Below are 19,091 nucleotides of genomic sequence, written 5' to 3'. Positions count from 1 at the left end.
TTGTGAGCATGCTCTCATTTTATTAACTGGACCAGGTAGAGTTACATCCTCACCAATGCCATCTGTGGCCTCCTCTTCTCACCACATCGCTTATAGCGGCGTCCGATACCCTTTTCACCTGATGAAGGGTGACCTACGACCTGTCTTTAACCTCTCACGCATAAGTAAGGGCTTTGTTAAATACACAATGAGGTATGAAGCAGCAGCACCTGTTCGATGACTTATATTCATATTCATACACCAGGCTCTTTGTCCCAGTTCAATTCAGTCTTGTCCAGGGCTTTCTATTATTCTGATAGTGTTTTTTTTTTCACTACCTGTCAACCCAACAAGCCCTGAACTTAAAGAAAGAGCTGCCAGTTAGCTGCTTTCTTCCATGCTTGTAAGTGGCAGCACCCTGTAACAGATACAGCCTTTCCTGTAGTTAGTCCTGCGGGCTGCTGTGGCTGTCGTATGATGGGCGGGGACAACCTGGCTGCAAGTGACACAGAGAGACGTCAACAAAGCAAGACCCTCTAAGTTTCAGTACAGTTAGAGCTACAGGCATCACAGAGATAATGAATCTGTAGCTGTGTCTAACTTTTCAACCTGTGCTTCCACGTAGTCTCGTTTGATTTGTAGGACACACTGTCCTTTGTTGTTTCATCAATGTTAAAGCAGAGCTGGGTGTCAAACTCAGCAGTGATACTGAGCAATCTGAGTATTTAAAAGTGGTGTTGAAATCTTAGTCAGACTCTTCTTAAGGATATATTTTCTTGCTTCATTTTCATTCATTGATTTCTTTAGCCACTGGCGGGCAAAAAAACATTAAGCTTACAAACCTACAGCCTGGCCATTTTTATTTATATCTTGTACAGTAGTTCACTTATAACAGATGTATTGTCATCAAACACGTTATTATTCATCGTAGGGGTTTATTATGCCTCATGGAGAAAAAGAGAATTACAGTTTAACACATTTAAAACAAAACCTGGTCCGGGTGATCTTTCACTTTCAGTGGATTCAGCTTTTCTTGACTATCAAGGTTGTAAATCACGTGCGGTGCCATCAGCCAACATGAAGGTCTCCTCGTCCTGTTTGATCTGAGTCTTTATTGAATGAGGAAGAGAGGGACTTTGAGCAGGGAGGGTCTCTGATCCATAACAGGCTTAGTCCTTTTCCAAACCAGGTCTACTGGAACTCAATTATTTAGCAGTCAGGTCGGCCTACTATATGGTCTGTCACCCTGCTATGGCAGAGATTTGGCGGGCTGACGTGTCATTACAGTGAATGAGGGCAGAACCATCCAACCTATAGGGACCTGGAGGTGCTTTAAAGAAGACCGGTTATTTTCCAGAGTAATTATCCATGCGCAAGACAATTAAAATTAAGAGGCAAGATTTAATAATATAATTAATACTTTTTTAACTGAAGCGTTAATTCAATTATATATACGAGGAAATCCTGATAGACACAATTACAACGTCTAAAATAATAATAACAACAAGCACATACAAAAAAAACAGAATAAATCTTTTTAAGAAGACGGTTTTGTCTTACATCACAATAAAAAAAACAACAGTGTATAGCTGAATATATTTCAATATTATTATTTTTTTATTGACTTACCAGAAAACATGCTATATTGTGATATGATTATTGAGAATGTGAAATGATCTATATCAGTATAAGAAATGTTAGCCATATAACCTAACCCTGAATTGATTGTAACAGTTAAGTCAAATGTTCCTCCTGGGTTTAACAAATGTTGGAAAAATCATAGCAAGCTTCCTAAAGAGATGCTAAGATGCTACTGGAAGAGGAATAGTTGCCAAATATTTATTAGAGTACAGTAAAAACATTGAGTTTTCTCTACATCATCAGTTACATGATGTGGATTGTGGTGATGTGGATTGTTTTGCTTTTAAGATGCAATGACAAAGATCTTAAATTGTCTTGTGTTGGCTAAATACAAAGGATTTTTATAAATACTGCCCGGATTAGCCTCAGGACTGGCTGAGGGCGATGAGGACGTTTTGAGTCTCCCTCATCACATCACTGACCTGAGTGTCAGTACAGTGCATCAGATCGGTTCAGAATAATCCCAGAGGTTTTTTTTTATGTTACCTCATTCCAACTCTAGCACGACAGAGTTTTATCAAACTGAATTTATTAGATTATTTTACATAACAAAAGCTATTTGCTTTAATCCGAACCGTATTAAACAGCACTGGGTAGATGTTGAGTAATGTGGTGTGTGTTAGTGGAGATGGTGAGTGAGAGTTTACAGAGGTATGAAATAAACTGAATGTATGAGACGGATCTGATTGGCACTAAAATGTTTAGGAGCAGAAAGCCATGGTTGACAATAACCTGCTTTATGGGAGTGATTTCAAACCTTAATTTTAATAAATAATAAAAACGTTACGTAACGTAAGTTACCAAACAAGTTTAACAAAGCAATATATATATGTGTTGCCCATCATTAGGGGTTGGATATGTCCATGAATATTAAAGACTTAACCAAAGAGTCACTTTTCCCTCTCAGATTCATTTGTATGACTGATGACATATTATCCTATAATTCACCCCAAAAAATACAAAGAAATCACAATGTATTCCTGATTTACTGTATGTTTTTTATGCTTTCCTATCCTGTTAATCATTATTTCCCAAATAACCTAAAAACAAGAGTAGATTTTCACAATTCAGAAGATGGCACAATTTAATGTTCTGATTTGATAAACAACTGAAACATTTAATCAATTAGCAGAATTGTTTCACATTCATTTACTGGCCACTAATTGATCAACTCACGATAAACCAGACATAAAAGTCTTCATTCTAACTCAACTATTCATATAAATGATTAATAATTCAATTTTAATCAAATATATGTTCCCCTTAACTGTCACCCCCTTGTTTTTTGCATTTAGTTGTTAATAATATTTTGGAAAAAAAATATTTTATCTTCCAGTTCATCATTTGTATCCACCTACTAACCTTTTACAGTCACATTTACTTGGTTAATTATTTCTCTTTATTTGAATTCTTTGTGCCAGATACAAGCTTTTTGAGGGTGAGACTTCACTGCATTGCTAGCATTTGCTATGGCTGCTTGATTCATAAAAGAAGACATGAACCCTGCATGCATTTAACCCTTAAACTACTGCTTTTGCTCTGCATTTCCATCATGTTTGATTTAATTTCTTCCTGAAATTTTGTCTATGAGATCGGAAAATGGCACCATTTTCATTATGTGATATAGCACCTGGAATATGATAGATTTTGTTGCAGTTATTTAAGGGTTAATCGGGCGTCTCTACAAGAGTTTGCTTGAGTGACAATAAATGCATGTCCTTTCTCTGCAGAAAAAACATTGGAGAAATACCAATTATTGCACTTCTTTCAATAATTCAGTTCCTCTTCTTTGGAAAAGAGCAAGTGAAGAATGCATCTTTTATGCTTTATTTTTGAATAAATATATGCATTTTACCACCCCTTTCCTCACTTCTCCACCACTATGTGTACAATATGAATATACATTGTGTTTCTCTCTCTGTGTTTTAGTCCTATCGAGTCGTGTCAGAACTTCTACAAAGACTTCACGCTGCAGATCGACATGGCGTTCAACGTGTTCTTCTTGCTGTACTTCGGCCTCCGGGTAAGTAAAGCTAAAGTTGCGAACATTCAAAATTGTTCCCATCTTTATTTACTCTTGTCAGTGTACCGTGTGAATCTTACATGTAACCCTTTATCTCCCTCAGTTCATTGCTGCCAACGACAAGCTGTGGTTCTGGTTGGAGGTGAACTCGGTGGTGGACTTCTTCACAGTTCCTCCGGTGTTTGTGTCGGTGTATCTGAACAGGAGCTGGCTGGGTAAGGATGCTGATAAACAGGCCTACAGTGGATCTCTGGGCTTTTTATTTCCAGGGAGGCTGTGCTGCCTCCTGGTGGATACAACGGGTCTAACAGCTGTCAGTGAACGCACCAGATAATCTCAGCACACCACTAAAGCTGCAAAAAGAGAACCACCAAGTATTTCACGGCACAGCTGCAATATCAGCCACATAAGTTTGATAATTTTGTCACAGATGTAACTTTTTTTGGACGTTGCATGACACAGTCCAAACAATCCTCACTATTGCTATAAATTAAAAATGTTTCTCCAGCATGAAAACTATAAAGCATGGCGATTAAGAAGCATTATTTGCTTTACTCGTCAAACTAATGCTCGATCGCATGACAACACTATCAAATATGGTATGGCTGTCATCTGGTGTGCCCTTTTAATGTTCACTTATGCAAGTTGATTTGAATGGAGATGTCATCCCTTCCATGTCTTTGGTCATGTGTTGTAGGCAGTGGCCTTTGTTCCACAGGTTTTGTTCACATGCCCTTCACCTCTCCAGCACACCTGCACTAACACTCGGATGAATTCAAGCTATGATTGATTGAAATACCCCAATGGATAAAAATGGTAATAGGCTTTGTAGAGGGCTTGAATAGAAGCCAATCTCCTAAATGTGTGAAACTCATCACTCAGAAAGGTCTGTGAGGAATTACAGGATTAAGGGGGAGCTTTATTTTGCTGCATTACAGGTTTTTATAGCTTCGTTTTCTTCTCTTGTCAGCCGAGGTACAAGCCTGCCGTGTTGCTAACACCAGCAATGAACACCCTCAGCTTTAGAGTCAATATGACAGTTTGTTAGGTACAGTTCCATAACGTGTCGGAGTGTTTCCCCTAGGCTGATGTACTGTGACTTATGGTGTGACAACAATACAAGTAGAACTAGCTAGTGCTGGTACCTGGTGCCATCTAGTGGACATAGGAGAGTATAACAGTATTGTGTTGATTTTGGCAGCAGTGAAGATTGGCCATGTCATTGTCGGTTGAATTACAATGATAGTTACGATACATTGTTCCTGGCCGTTATATTGCTTTCTGTAGCAAAAGGTGCTTACTTTCAAGTGAATGGATACTTGATGTTTTTCTTTTTATTGATTTAATCTCCTCATCGCTGCATTCAGTTTTGTCATTAGGTCAATCTCTGTGTTTTCCTATGGACAATTTATATGCAACATTTTAACATGTGTGCTTTTTTGTTCAGATTTCGTCTTTTTTTATATAATTCTCATGCATATTGGCTCTGGGATCCATGCACCCTGCACAGTTCTCTTATTTTCACTTCATGCAGACTGCACAAAACAACATGCACCACTTACCCAATACTTTCTTTTGTATTGTGTCCAAAACAGTATTATATTTTATTGATTCGAACACATTTTTGTTATTCAAGTTAGGATGAAGCAGAAACAATAAACGGACATTTCCGGTTGTTTTTAGAACAGGAAATAATTTTGTCAGAAATAATTTCGGTCAATATGGTCAGGGAGCGGTGGGTCGTGCAGGATTAGTGACTTATTTACTGTTTAGTTGAACCGAGGTCGAACAAGTGACGAGGTCATGCCCAGCTCAGCAGCATCTGTTCGCAGCTGTCCGACTCCCTCTTCTGATCAAACTCCACATTTCACCGGGCGCTCTGCCAGTCGGCCAATCCTGCTGTCTGAACATGTCGACACACATGCCGTATGTGCTAATATTCTCTCGTGCTAACATTGTTAACATTGAGGCATGGGGTAGGGTGAGAGCAGTACGCACATTGTTGATGTTGCATAGAAGATGGCGAAACAACATGCAGTTGCTTCATGTGCGATAATACTTTTTTACTGCAAAATCTGAACTCGGTAGTTTATTCGGCCGTGCTTCAGGGGTCAAATACAAGCAGAACATTTATCTCTGACTGTGAAAATAATCAAGTGCAAATATTATGAGACAAACGGATCATAACTCTCCCAGATAAGATATGAATCTCTTCATGCCCACTCTTTTTCTCTGAGCTGAAGTTTAAAACTCTTAAAAAAGAGGCTCTTTGTGTTCAACTAACACTAAATCTCACAGTTCATAAAGAGGGATTTCAAAAAGCATGTTATAAATAAAACAACATGAAACAGCTCAGATTAATGGAGGGCCTGAAAGATTAACATAACTGTGTGTAGTAAAAACAAAATTTCCATTCTGCTAATCAGATTATGTTGTGAACCTTTTGGGGGTCCTGACCTCCAGGTGGGGAATCACTGCTCTAGGCTCTGCCAGCAGCTCATATTATACCTTACTTAAACACTGAATCTCTTTTATCTATAATTAGTACTAAGTAGCATACATGTTTCCCTAAACTGTAGGACCTGGGAACTAAAGAGTTAATATCTGAGACAGTTCACTTTATGAAAAACTGCATATGAATCCAAATATGTTACCCCTTTCTAATTACTATAGTTTAATTAAGGGCATTTGTGTTTTTACATCAGTGAGACATACTGTATATAAAAAGATGTTACACATTTCGGATTAAATGGACTTTGAGGATATAGATTTACATCAGCTGTTGTGTTTCCTCTCTTTGCTGTGACATTTGTCATGCTGCGCATTTAGATGTAACATTGACTACAATAGCGGTTATTACATAATCTGTGATTAATTTAGGGATTATTGCAGAAGCACTAAATCCATAGAAAAACACAAAGATTACCAAAGCTTGTAATTTTTCCATAAACAGCTTTGCTGGTCGTTCACATGACTTGTTTCCGGCTATAAAGGCGAGACATGCTGTTCTTGTCCAAGATTAGAGAATGACATTTGGTTTGTCGGGAGCAGTTGCGGGGTTATAGGAATTGTGGAGCGAGCTGTTGGACCGACTCGCTGTCTGGCCTCTTCCTTTCCCTGGATGAATCCTAAAGGAGCTTACACTCTAATATCCTGATGGGAAAAGGGTTTGCTTTAAGCTCGCTGAACACTCCTGATCACAGCGAGGATGCTATAGGTCTGAGGTAAAACAAATATAAAGGCTTCTTCATAAAGACTCCTTTGACGCAGACCTGTTGGATGGACACAACATGAAAGCTCCTGTATCTTTTCACTTCTTTTGGAGGAGGATCATATCATTTTTTTTCATGAAAGCTGGCAACGTGAATGCAGAATAGCAAAGATGTGGATGTGAAGCAGATTTTGGACTCTTTTTTTTTAGTGTCTACCCAAAGTAACTTGCAGACATGATTCCTACAAAGATGTTAACGTACAGGGGGCCCGATGGAGGCACACACTCTCAGACGGTTTCTCACACAAGAAGGCGAAAGAAATCGACCGGGGAGCTCTTCAAGAAGGGCTACAGGGTCAGGACGACCCACGGGCAGGTCAGCGTGAAAGAGGACGAGGACGGCATCTGCCACAGCCTCAGTTCATGCTTTCATGTAATCTCCTACTGGGGTAAGACCTGCAGAACGTGTGAATGAGGGGAATCTCCCATAAAGCTGAGGGCTGGAGAGTCCAGAGGGCTCTGGACTCCAGCTGGAGCCGGTTCAGGATCAGGATTTGCTCTGTATTATGCCCCCCCATCTGGCAAACGCTCACTTGAAATGAAAAACGAGCTCTGGCCAGGCACACGATGATTCACGTCATTCCCTAAAAGATTATGTATTTATATTTCTCAGGCTACATTTTTTCCCGTAACGTCTTTGATTTGTGTCATTTGGCATTTACACTCACAATCAATGCCAGCAGGGAAATGTCCCCCCCCCCCCCCCGATTGAAGCATGCAGAGATGGATTTCACTTGGCTTGAGTTGGCTTTTAATTGTTAATGCAGCCCCGACACTGCAGTGGCTTTTTTCTAACTGAGTCACATCTATGAGTCATTTGGCTTTTAAACTCCTATGTTATGTTTCATTTAGTTAAGTGCATTGTACTTAACAATAACAAGCAAAAGTGTATTTGACTTTATGAGGTATGTTTTAATTGGAGATTGTGATATCTGTGTTAATAATCACAATTGTTTTTGACAGAAACTGGTAAACTGCTTATGATAAGGTTGTGATTTAAGGTATATAGCTTACATGATGATATGATAGAGTCAATCAGTGATCATGTACAGGAGCTCAGGCTGGTGTGTCACTGTTGTTGTTGTTTGTGTTTAGCCGTCCTTGAACTCTTGGCAAGAGGCACAAGTTTTTTTCCCCCCAAAGATACCCTCAAATGTAGGTCACGTTTAATCATTGAGTTTGCTGCGACAGCGTCCACCTGTCTTTAATCCAGGTTTCTATCTCGTCTGATCAGAGTTTTCCCAGCAGGAATGAGTTTGTCAGGTAGATGCTGGTGCTCTGCGAGGCTCCTTAGATAAAAAAAACTGTGTCAGTTTGTGAAGCGAGATTTTTTTACCTATTTCACAACGTTTATTTTATGATACAGTGAGGCTCAGTGTTGCTTGGTTAGTCGGAGTTTACCTTTTTATCAAAATGAGTTCAATGAAGTGGATAAACATGGATGAAGCTCTGAAAGGTATGGTGTTCTTAAACCACCGTCGAAATGCGTTGGATGTTGTTCAAATTGTTATTGATCATCTCTGATAACTGCTTTGTGGTCTTTTTTCTCACAGGCTTAAGGTTTTTAAGGGCCTTAAGATTGATACAGTTCTCAGAAATTTTACAGTTTTTGAATATACTAAAGACAAGGTGAGTTTACTTAAATTATTCATATTTTTCCCATTGTAGCAAACTGTTTATAATGTGTAAATATTACATGGAACGTGATATGGATGTTTGCATGGATAGGTTTGTTTTTTTGAAGGGGGAACTTAAGCTCTGTTGCAATGTTTTGCCTGAAAATGTGCATGATCATTAGGTTTGGTAAATTGATATAAAGTTTACTCCTTGGTACTACAATTACGCGTACTCGTATGACGGAGTCTTAAGCGAGATAGCTTTCTGTTTGTCTCCTCGCTGTTCAGAATTAAAGCTTTTTGCACAGATGTCAGGCAAAGCTTACAGCGTAACAAAATGCTTGAGAATAATCTCCTCTCTCATTCATTCAGATGAAGGTAAAACCAGAACACAAAGTAGGAGAGGACAGAGGTCACTTCCACATTAAGACTCGGGCCGTTTCTCAATGTCGAGTATACCTGCTGCAGAGCCACTATTTCAAGTATACTACGTCATCGAGTGGCGCCGAAGGACTGTTTAAATGCCGTTTAAATGCCCAGCATTCGGCGCCACTCGATGACGTATTATACTTGAAATAGTGGCTTTGCAGCAGCTCTACTCGACATTGAGAAACGGCCATGGTCTTTATTATTTTAAGAAAATCTCACATTCATAGTGAGGAGAACATTTCCCTAAATGCATGGGTATTTTTTATAACATAAACAATCATTGCAGGGAGCTAGTATGCTAGGTTTTTGTTAAATCAAGTTTTTTATCAATTTTTAAATTCAAACACAATGTACTCAACAAGGCAAATATCAAATAATGAATAACTTTTGTTCCGCTCTTTTTGAAATAGCAACTCGATAAAGCTGGTAAACCTGTGTTCAATCTTCATAAGCACGTGGCTAACTGCGGCAGGATTCATTCACTTGGTAAGTTAGTGGCAGCCATTGAGTTAATGGGAAAGCATTTTGGTGTTGTTGCTAATGGCTGCTCAAGTAGTATAATTGCAATGTCGAGATTCTCTATTTCTGTGTTCTCTATTGACTTATTTTGGGTTATTTGGTTGTTGTTCAAACCTCTACCTTTTTTTCCAGGTGGAAAACTCAGGGGATCCTTGGGAAAACTTCCAGAATTCCCAAGCACTTTCCTACTGGGAATGTGTCTACTTACTCATGGTTACTATGTCCACTGTGGGCTATGGAGATGTTTATGCAAAAACCACCCTGGGCCGCCTGTTTATGGTCTTCTTCATCCTTGGCGGTTTGGTAAAAATCCCTCTCATTACTTCTTCCTGCTTAGAATCCTCCATGCAACCAATCATCACACCCGACAGGTGTTGTTCAGGACGCCCGTCACCTGTTGTTTACATAGGGGTGTTTTTGTGGCTCTCCACTTTACCACAGTATGTTGCATGTCATCTATTGTATCAGTTGTCTGCAGTATTGCAGCATTAAATTAGGAAGAGTTCTATTCTGTTGTTTATTAATTCATATATGACATGTAATATTGAAGAATGTGTTATTAACTTTAAAAGTATTGCGGTTTCAGGTAGCTCCACCCTCCTGCCCCCCCTCCCTCTTTCCAACAAACACATTGTTTCAGCGATGATTTCTCATGACCTAGCTGGATGGATGTATAGCAGCATTAGCTTATTATGCTAACACGTATTTAAAAGCTATTATAGGCAAGAAATTGCATCAGGTGAAGATTTGTAAAAGGATGAACTAAATCCTTAATGTTACAGAAAAAATCCGTACCTGTAGCCGAAGATATTTTAGAAAACCCAGTTATCCGGATCATAAAGTTTTAATCGGGGGGATTAAAAAGCATGATGAAACACTTTAATAAGGTGAAAAGAGAGATACTGTACGTTTAATATTTCCATGGAAAGCCAAAGTTACCTTTTTAATCAGTAAAATATCTGATTCAAGTCAATCTCATATAGAGCAAGACACAATTGACATCATCTGACAGTACAAACAAAATGATGGTGTAAAGCTAAACATGGGTCGAATCATCAGAATTATATTTTAAATAATGGAAAACTTTAAAAGATATCACATTTTGCAGGGAGAAGTTGAATTTATATAATATTGAATCTTATTGAACAGTGCAGCAGGCTTTAATTATAATATTAACCTTCGTGTTGAATTACACAGAATCTTAAATTAAGAGCTGGAAGAAATGTTTACGAAATATATTAGTTACTGTCTGAAAGTCTGGAATAACAACATTTTTGGAATTTTAAGAAACCTAACGGTAAAAAAATATATTCAGTGTTAAACGACTGTAGATTAATTTTCTTGTGGTTTGAGCCTACATGAACTAAACAGGATAACCTTTTGCTCAGAAACACAGAGAGGCATGACGATTCAACATGTTTATTTAGCTCTTAGTCAAATCTGCAAAATAGAACTTGATTCCCTTTTAACCACAGTCAGAGCAGTTTTGTAGAGTTAATGTCTGCCATCCATTGGGCTGTGCTTTTCAAATCAACCTGACAAGTGTTTGTTGGACGAAACATGGCACATAAGGCTTTTTCTTAATTTTTTCTATTTTTCTATCGCAGATTGACATACCACTCATCAGCTGTCATTTTTCTCCTATATTCTGCCAATATCCGTAAATATTGGCCTTATGATTTCCTTTTTCACATTCATACTTTTCTCGACATTTGGAATGTAACTGATTGAACTTAAGGCTTCATTCAGACGGCCAATTTGAATGAGCTTTTTTTTTTCTTTTTTCTGGATAAATACTAATACTTCTCCTGCACACAGTAGAGTTCCTCTTTGAGACAGATTTCTTTTAAAGTAGAAATAGAGGACCTGCCCTTCTTTGCCTATCTTTTTTTTAGTCTCTTCTTCTGTCTCCTATCTTCTCCTTAGGCCATGTTTGCGAGCTACGTCCCTGAAATCATAGAGTTAATAGGAAACCGCAAGAAATATGGTGGTTCCTATAGTGCGGTTAATGGGAGAAAGTAAGTATTAAAGGAGGCTCTACTGCCTCCGCCGCAGTAGAACCTTCTCTGCATGCCTTTTTCTTTTTCTTTTTCATGCATGTAGGCCATGTTTGCTCGCTACGTGCCAGAAATTGCTGCTCTCATCCTTAATCGGAAGAAATATGGAGGGAGTTATAACTCGACCAGAGGCAGAAAGTAAGTCAAACAAATGAAAAAAACAGCTAACTTTTATTGGTGTGGTTGTGTGACTAAAGTGACTCTCTCATAGACATTATGAAACTGTCATTTGAGATGTAATGATCTCAATTAGCACTAAAGTCACACTGTGACTGAAGAACTTGGCCATGATTAATGTGTAGACTTTAATTCACTGTTTTGCTGCTGCTTTTATGTGTCCAAGCTGTCATTGCTGTATGTCATGGACGAATGTCTGCTTTTACACTGCAAAAAATCTCTATCCCAACAAGTTATTTTTGTCTGTTATTGAATTATAAAGGCTCTCTTTTAAGGTAAACTGGATACTTTTGACCTGATTTTGAACCATCGAAAAAAGTTACATTATCAATAGAAAATGTTTGATATAGGGAAAAGCATTTCAAAGACTAAACTCTGATTAGGCGTTTATTTGAGTAATTTTTTATCACCAGACACATTAATTTCGTTTTTTTGAGACCTCAAGAGACAATCATGACTTAAGGATGGATATTTTTGCTGCGTAATCATGTACATATTGTTATTGTCATGTTTAAAGATGGCACATGTCGGGTTTTCTCTCTAATCCATAATTGTGATTATCTATGCTACAGTTGGACAAATATTTACTATATATATTATTTTTACATATATTTTTCAATAACTTGAGCAGTCATTTTTGACACTGATTAAACTTTTAACCAGCCATTGGTTTAAAAGTCAAAAAATATAAAATATAATTATCAACAGAGTGATATTTTACTGTGCATGAAAAACAACTTTATTTCAGAACCAAAATAGACTGGTGTGATCACCCCCATCACACCAGTTCACAGGTGTATCGCAATTCCTGTTTCCTTTTATTTTAAGAGAAAATCCTACATGATTTGTGGTGTCCTACTTGTAATGATGCTGCTTATTGTCAATGTACATTTGTGCCAAATTTGTGTTTGTAAGTCAAGTGTTTGCAGTCATCACATCAAAGGAACATACGGATTAATAGTTAGCAAAATTAATACCTTACCCTAGTACACTTTAGTGAATTTAGAAGTACTGTAATTAGGGATTTTTCTTTTTAAGAAATTAAACTTAAATGTGGTGAATTTATGAAAAAACGCTATTTTTAAACAAAGTTATTGAGATTGATGAAGCCACAATAACACATTTATGATGTTGAATTTCATTATTTTCTAATGAAGTGATTCAAAATCATAGAGTCCTGTATTCCATCGCTTGCTTCATGCCGATCTCTGGAATTTTGTTTTTCTGTCTTGGAAACATTTGTGCTGCTATGCTTGTTTTTTGTCATGCTTTGCTTCTGAACATTCTTGGCCTTTATCTTCAGTCTGACCTACACCCGCAGGACTAAATAACATTTATCTTGAGTTTATAGTAATAGTTGACATTTTGGTGAACACACTTTTTAACGTTCTTGCTGAAAGTAGGGTGATAAGATCGATACAACTGTCATGTCTGTAGAATAACCAGTTAACTAGAGCCAGGAAGCCATTAGCTTAGCTTAGCAAGTAAATCACCATTTAAATACAACTTTGTCATTTTTACATGTATTTTTGTTTAAAGTTTAAAATAACATACAATGTGTTGATTTATGAGATTCAAAGATGCTGGTATGTGAACCAGAATATCTGTTTTCCCCTGCTAGACTAATATAAGCTAGCTTAGTTTAGCTTAGCACAGATGTGAAAGTAGCATCTATCATCTTATCCAACTTGGCAAAGAAAAAGTGAATTTCCCAAAAAGTCTTACTATTCCTTTAACACATAATACACGTTAGTGTCCAAAGATCTGCCGCTGTTTCTAAAGATAGTGAGATTCTGCTTGATGCCTCCAAACAAACAACTGCTTGTTGTAGCATGCTTTTGTGGTTGTTCACTTAGTTTGGAAGAAGTCAGACTTGGTTTGGGAAACTCTCTTAAACCAAATCCTTGCTTCTTTTGTTAAAAAAATAAATAGAAAAATCGTTTTTTTCTTGTGTATCGTGTACAATTTTGTATTTGTTATTTTGTCTACTTTTTTTTATTATTGGTGAATTGAAAATGTTTCAACGAAGTTACAACATACTAGTAGATTTGAAACGATTAGTTTGTTTGTGTTTGGTGAGAATTACTCACTCGAATATCTGTCTGACAGTAGACTCATTATTTTATCAGCTTACATAGTAGCGAAGATCTAAAGTTTTGCAACATTTTGAAAGTCTGGAGATGTAGTTTTTATCGCTCTGTTTTGATTGTAGCTCCTTAGATTTCTATATTAATGCATCATTATTTTTCTATTTCCCTCTCCTCCATCATGTCTACTTGATGTCATCAGCATCAATACTCAATGTGTACTCATCAATTTTCCTTTACAAATTAGCCAAACAACTGGTGAAAATATGTATTTATTGTACATTGAAGCCAAAAAACTTCAATGCAGTAAAGCAAGATGAAATGTTTATCACACAAATCTGAAATAATGTTCTTAGTAACAATATATAGTCAGACATGTGTTACTATACATAAAGTAATAAACATAAACTGGGTTCCTTGCATAAAGGATCTGTGATAATGTGGGAATTGAGATAAACTGTGTGCTGATTTTATAATCTCCATCTAAGTAAACTCTGATCCTTTATAATCTCATACTGAAATCCACAGTGCTCTCTGACCTTCTCATTCAGCCCTCTCTCGTCACGACAGGAACATGAAACATCCTTCCTGTAACATAGTTTTTATTATTTCAATTCAATCACCTAAATACAAACGGTAGTGATTATTTTTCCATTACATCTCTCTCATCTCAGATTTACCTTTTGATTCCAGGACACAGATGAAGATGAAACATCAATGTGTGTGTGTGCCTGTGCGTGTTTGTTTGTTAAATGTTATTCTGACTACATTTTAGTTTCATTATGATTCTGCCACTCATTTTCCAGGCACATCGTGGTCTGTGGTCATATAACACTTGAGAGTGTGTCCAACTTTCTAAAAGACTTCCTACACAAGGACAGGGATGATGTCAATGTAGAAATTGTTTTTCTTCATAAGTAAGTAAAAAACAGAACATTTCCTTCCTCATGAAAAAAAATCTTCTGGAGATAGGAAATGATATTCCTCTTCAGATTTAAGAGTGTTTATTTTTTATCTCTCAGTATTTCCCCTAATCTTGAGCTGGAAGCCTTGTTCAAGCGTCATTTCACTCAAGTGGAGTTTTACCAAGGATCTGTTCTGAACCCACACGACCTGGCCAGAGTTAAGGTAAGTGACAGATCATACTTTGTCCTCTGTGGCTCAGAGGGAAACTGTGCTGTCTTTAAAGGTTATACTTACTGATGTGTGTTTGCTGTGTGTGATCTTTATTCCAGATCGAATCAGCTGATGCCTGTTTAATCTTAGCCAACAAATACTGTGCTGACCCCGATGCTGAGGATGCATCCAACATCATGAGGTAAACCCTGTGATTAAGTTATTTTATTGGGTTTAAGGAGAACAATTCAATCAGAAATGTATAAGTAAACATGTTCAATGATAAAGCCTAAAGAGAGAAAATATGAATCTGTTACAGAAATTTTATTTTCTTTGACTCGAACAGTTTTAAATCTATAGGCATAAATGATTGCCAGCTCTGGATTTAGTTAATAATATAAATGATAAAAAATTGTTTTTTTAATTTGTAGGAGGTTGTTATGTTTAAGAATGATACCACATGCCAGGAAGTTAGGAAAACTGTTTTGAAATGTTCTGATTTTGTTTTGTCATTTCTGTCATGCATCAGAGTAATATCTATCAAGAACTACCATCCAAAGATCAGAATAATCACTCAAATGTTGCAGTACCACAATAAGGTTGGTAAAATCTGTTGCTTTTGCTTATGTTATATTCATACGTTATCATGTTTGGTTGTTATATATTTTGGATATTTTTATTGTTTAACCTTTTGTCCGCCTACATTTTACATTTTGGAACAAGTGTATACATTTTTCTGTGTTCAGGCCCACCTTTTGAACATCCCGAGCTGGAACTGGAAGGAGGGAGACGATGCTATCTGCCTTGCGGAGCTGAAGCTGGGCTTCATCGCTCAGAGCTGCCTGGCTCAGGGCCTCTCCACCATGCTGGCCAACCTCTTCTCCATGAGGTCCTTCATCAAGGTAGCCACAGCTAATATTCAGCCATCTGTGATCACTGGATTGAGTTCAGACGTAAAGTTGGCCATGAAAAAGTTGTAGTAGAAATATATAATAATGATTGTCCCAGATGAGGCTCATGTTCTACATCTGGTGACTGGGTGGGGAGGAACGTGTACAAACATATAAATAAATGTTTTAATTAAATAAAACATCGTAATGGTACAAAGCTGTTTGTATTTTGTGTTAAATCTTTGTTATAGATTGAGGAGGACACATGGCAGAAGTATTACCTAGAAGGAGTGGCCAATGAGATGTACACCGAGTACCTGTCGAGTGCCTTCGTTGGCATGTCCTTCCCTGTCATTTGCGAGTAAGTACACAGAAACAAAGATTTGAAATGCTTTGTGGCCTTTTCTTCTGATTCCCTCTATGTTACCTATTATGTTTTGCGATTGGCACTCTGTGGCTTCCATATGTGTATGAGCAATTTCTCTTAAAATCCATGAATGGCCATATTTTCATTATGATAAACACCTGCATTTGTACATTTTAGCTTTAATAAATCAGACCTCTTAAGTAGAAAAAGGTGGCACTAAATGCTAAGACGATTTTTTGCAAAACTACAAATATTTACCGTGCGTTAAGTCTAATTATATTGTTATTCTCTTTTGCAGACTCTGCTATGTGAAGCTAAAGCTGCTACTGATAGCTATAGAGTACAAGTCTGATCAAAGGGAGTGCAGGTAAGTGGATGTGTTCACAGTGTTTGGTTAAAGTCATTAAAATTCATGGATGCAAAAACCTCAACACGCAGGTGTGTTTGCTGTCGGCATTTACCTTCAGTGATGAAGCTACTTTGAATCAGCTCCTCTGTTTGACTGCAAACACAAGCCGCTTTACAAAATGTGCTAAATTGGTGTCTAAATTAGTTTGTTCACAGACATCAGAGGCATTTTGATAACATCCTGACAAATTCATGAGGAAGGTGGCAGTTGGTTTCTTTAAACACAGCTGAAGCTTTTATTGTGTTTAGTGGTTTTTATACTGCAAATGTTCCACTCTTTTAGGTGTCACTGCTATCTGCTTTCATCAACTTAGTTTAATAAAGAAGCTATCGTGCCAAATGAGCGGGGGAAATGGATCCTGCCAGCGTGTGTCACTGCTCAGTCAATTCTGTGATCTTAACTTTCTGTTGTGACAACTTTGGTCTATAAATCCTTGCAGCACCCTGATAAACCCTGGAAACCACGTGAAAATGCAGGAGGGGACATTGGGCTTCTTCATTGCCAGTGATGCCAAAGAAGTAAAGAGGTAATACATTGGACCTGAGATACAGAGTCTAAAAGTAAAACTACACAGTGTTGTAAACCTTACAATATGCTACTTAGCTTAACATGTTGATAGCTGGTTGTTGTTAGCTAGCAAGTTGTTGGTGGGGTTGTTTGCATTTTACCAGTTCGTACAATATGACTATAAGCTTGACATGTTGCTAGCTTTTTGTTAGCTAATGATTTTTGCAACAAGTATAGGATTTATTGCTTGCGAGAATCAAGTAGCAGGGGAGGTTTGTTTGGTTAGTCTGGTGGGTTGGACCACATGCTACCAGTGCTTGCAACTTACTACATAACTTAATACGTTTTACTTTAAACACATTCCAACTCATGCCTAAAACACTTTCGAGACTTATTTTAGAAAACCAGGGATCACAGATGTTTTGTTATCTGCTACCATTTTAATATGGGACTTCTATTTTTCTTCCACAGGGCCCTGTTTTACTGCAAAGCCTGCCACGATGACATAAGTGATCCCAAAAGGATAAAGAAATGTGGATGCAAGAAATGTAAGTGACTGCATTAAAAAAAACATTGTATTGTTTAACTTCAGTAACATTTCTTCACAGCACTGAGTTAGCATCAATCTAGCAGTGTGATGATGTATTTACATGACCTACATAGCCATGTGTCCAAACCAATTAGTTCCTGCATTAATTATTAACGTCCTGTTACTTGTGCATGAACAAAGGTAATTGGATTTCTTTCTGCAGCCAAAACACACAGGTGCAGTCCAAGTCTCCCTTGTAATGCTGCACTTTTGGACCTCTATATAACATTAACATTTGCTGTCATTAATAAGTCAGTTCAGCATAATTAGAAAACACAGCTTTCCACAAGTAATAATGTAGTCAGGTTTGTGATTTATCCTGTGCGATTTTGGTGAACTGATCAGTCAAGTATTTATTTTTCGTGTCTCTGGTTGATGATTAATCTTTTTAGCATATTCTCTTCCTTATGATTCCCACCTCTCATAGATACACAGAAAAGTAAGAAACAAGCTAGTTTACTTCTCTCAAACCACCCGTGAAAACAGTCTTAATATGCATTTTGTCTGTTTGCATGTGTAGGTGTATGCTATGTTTTCTTCTGCATAATAGCTGTTCCAGTTCATTGATAACTTAGTGATGTTAACAGGCATTCAGAGAGACTGTTAACACCACAGGTACCTGGATGGATTGTGTGTCTTGAAACGTTTTGTTGCGCTCTCTCTTGGATTTAGCACAGCTACCACTTACACCTAATCTTAACATGTGCTGTATTTTCTTCCTGCTGCTTGGGAACTTGACACTTTCCTTAAAAATTCACTTTATAGTGATATATTGTGAGTAGTGTGGATTTATTTCCCCTCCGAAAACACAGCCTGCTACCCCGACTGAAGCAATATGTTTGAGTGTACTGTAAATGTTGCATGTAAAATGGTTGATGCTGCCTGGATCCCTCTGCCTATTGACATGTGCACGTCACATTCAAATCGAGGAAAACATAAAAAAAACAAATACAAATTTTCAAAAACTAAAAAATATACTTATAGATAAAAATATTATAATAATTTTATTGAAAGACCCAGCTGACTATGCAATACCTAAAATACTAATGTATTTAGTTTAGCATCCCTAAACAAAGCATGACAGATGATGTCATGCCTGTTTAAGATATAAATACTCCTTCTTACCACCAGATGTCCCCACAGTCCTTTGAACAATGCAACTTCCCTGCAAGAAGAGCAGAGCTAAAAAATCACCAGCATGGGAAAAGAGAACCATTTACTGTAGTGATACAACCATTGTATTATCTGAAACATACCCCAAAAACAGTGTCATTCACTGAGGTGGTTGCACAGTCTGTCCTAGCATAGTTTTGGGACAAAAAACAACGTCATGGGGTATGTGCAACTTGAGAATGTCAAACGGATCATGGTCTTGTCAAACAAGTGTTGGACCTTGTATTTGTTTTTATTCTTT

General features: G+C 37.5%; 1 protein-coding gene across 13 annotated transcripts in view; it reads left to right on the top strand.

The window, feature by feature from the left end:
• LOC117473796 (calcium-activated potassium channel subunit alpha-1) overlaps positions 1 to 19,091 on the top strand; it is a 78,483-nt gene that overhangs the window by 34,813 nt on the left and 24,579 nt on the right. For 10 of the 13 annotated variants that reach the window (XM_034119683.1, XM_034119685.1, XM_034119681.1 and 7 more), the window contains exons 4-18: positions 3,550 to 3,643; positions 3,747 to 3,858; positions 8,468 to 8,543; positions 9,370 to 9,445; positions 9,611 to 9,781; positions 11,405 to 11,496; positions 14,606 to 14,716; positions 14,822 to 14,927; positions 15,035 to 15,117; positions 15,445 to 15,514; positions 15,662 to 15,817; positions 16,057 to 16,166; positions 16,471 to 16,539; positions 17,021 to 17,107; positions 17,560 to 17,636. In XM_034119683.1, coding sequence (XP_033975574.1) covers positions 3,550 to 3,643; positions 3,747 to 3,858; positions 8,468 to 8,543; positions 9,370 to 9,445; positions 9,611 to 9,781; positions 11,405 to 11,496; positions 14,606 to 14,716; positions 14,822 to 14,927; positions 15,035 to 15,117; positions 15,445 to 15,514; positions 15,662 to 15,817; positions 16,057 to 16,166; positions 16,471 to 16,539; positions 17,021 to 17,107; positions 17,560 to 17,636 — 1,490 coding nt within the window. Of the gene's footprint in view, positions 1 to 3,549; positions 3,644 to 3,746; positions 3,859 to 8,467; positions 8,544 to 9,369; positions 9,446 to 9,610; positions 9,782 to 11,404; positions 11,497 to 11,581; positions 11,674 to 14,605; positions 14,717 to 14,821; positions 14,928 to 15,034; positions 15,118 to 15,444; positions 15,515 to 15,661; positions 15,818 to 16,056; positions 16,167 to 16,470; positions 16,540 to 17,020; positions 17,108 to 17,559; positions 17,637 to 18,104; positions 18,117 to 18,442; positions 18,452 to 19,091 lie in introns of all 13 variants that reach the window. The other 3 variants (XM_034119684.1, XM_034119677.1, XM_034119682.1) reach the window with 3 other exon arrangements.

The sequence above is a fragment of the Trematomus bernacchii genome, unplaced genomic scaffold (genome assembly GCF_902827165.1).
Source record: "Trematomus bernacchii unplaced genomic scaffold, fTreBer1.1, whole genome shotgun sequence".
In the NCBI taxonomy this organism is placed as follows: domain Eukaryota; kingdom Metazoa; phylum Chordata; class Actinopteri; order Perciformes; family Nototheniidae; genus Trematomus; species Trematomus bernacchii.
This window is presented reverse-complemented; position numbering and strand designations above follow the sequence as displayed.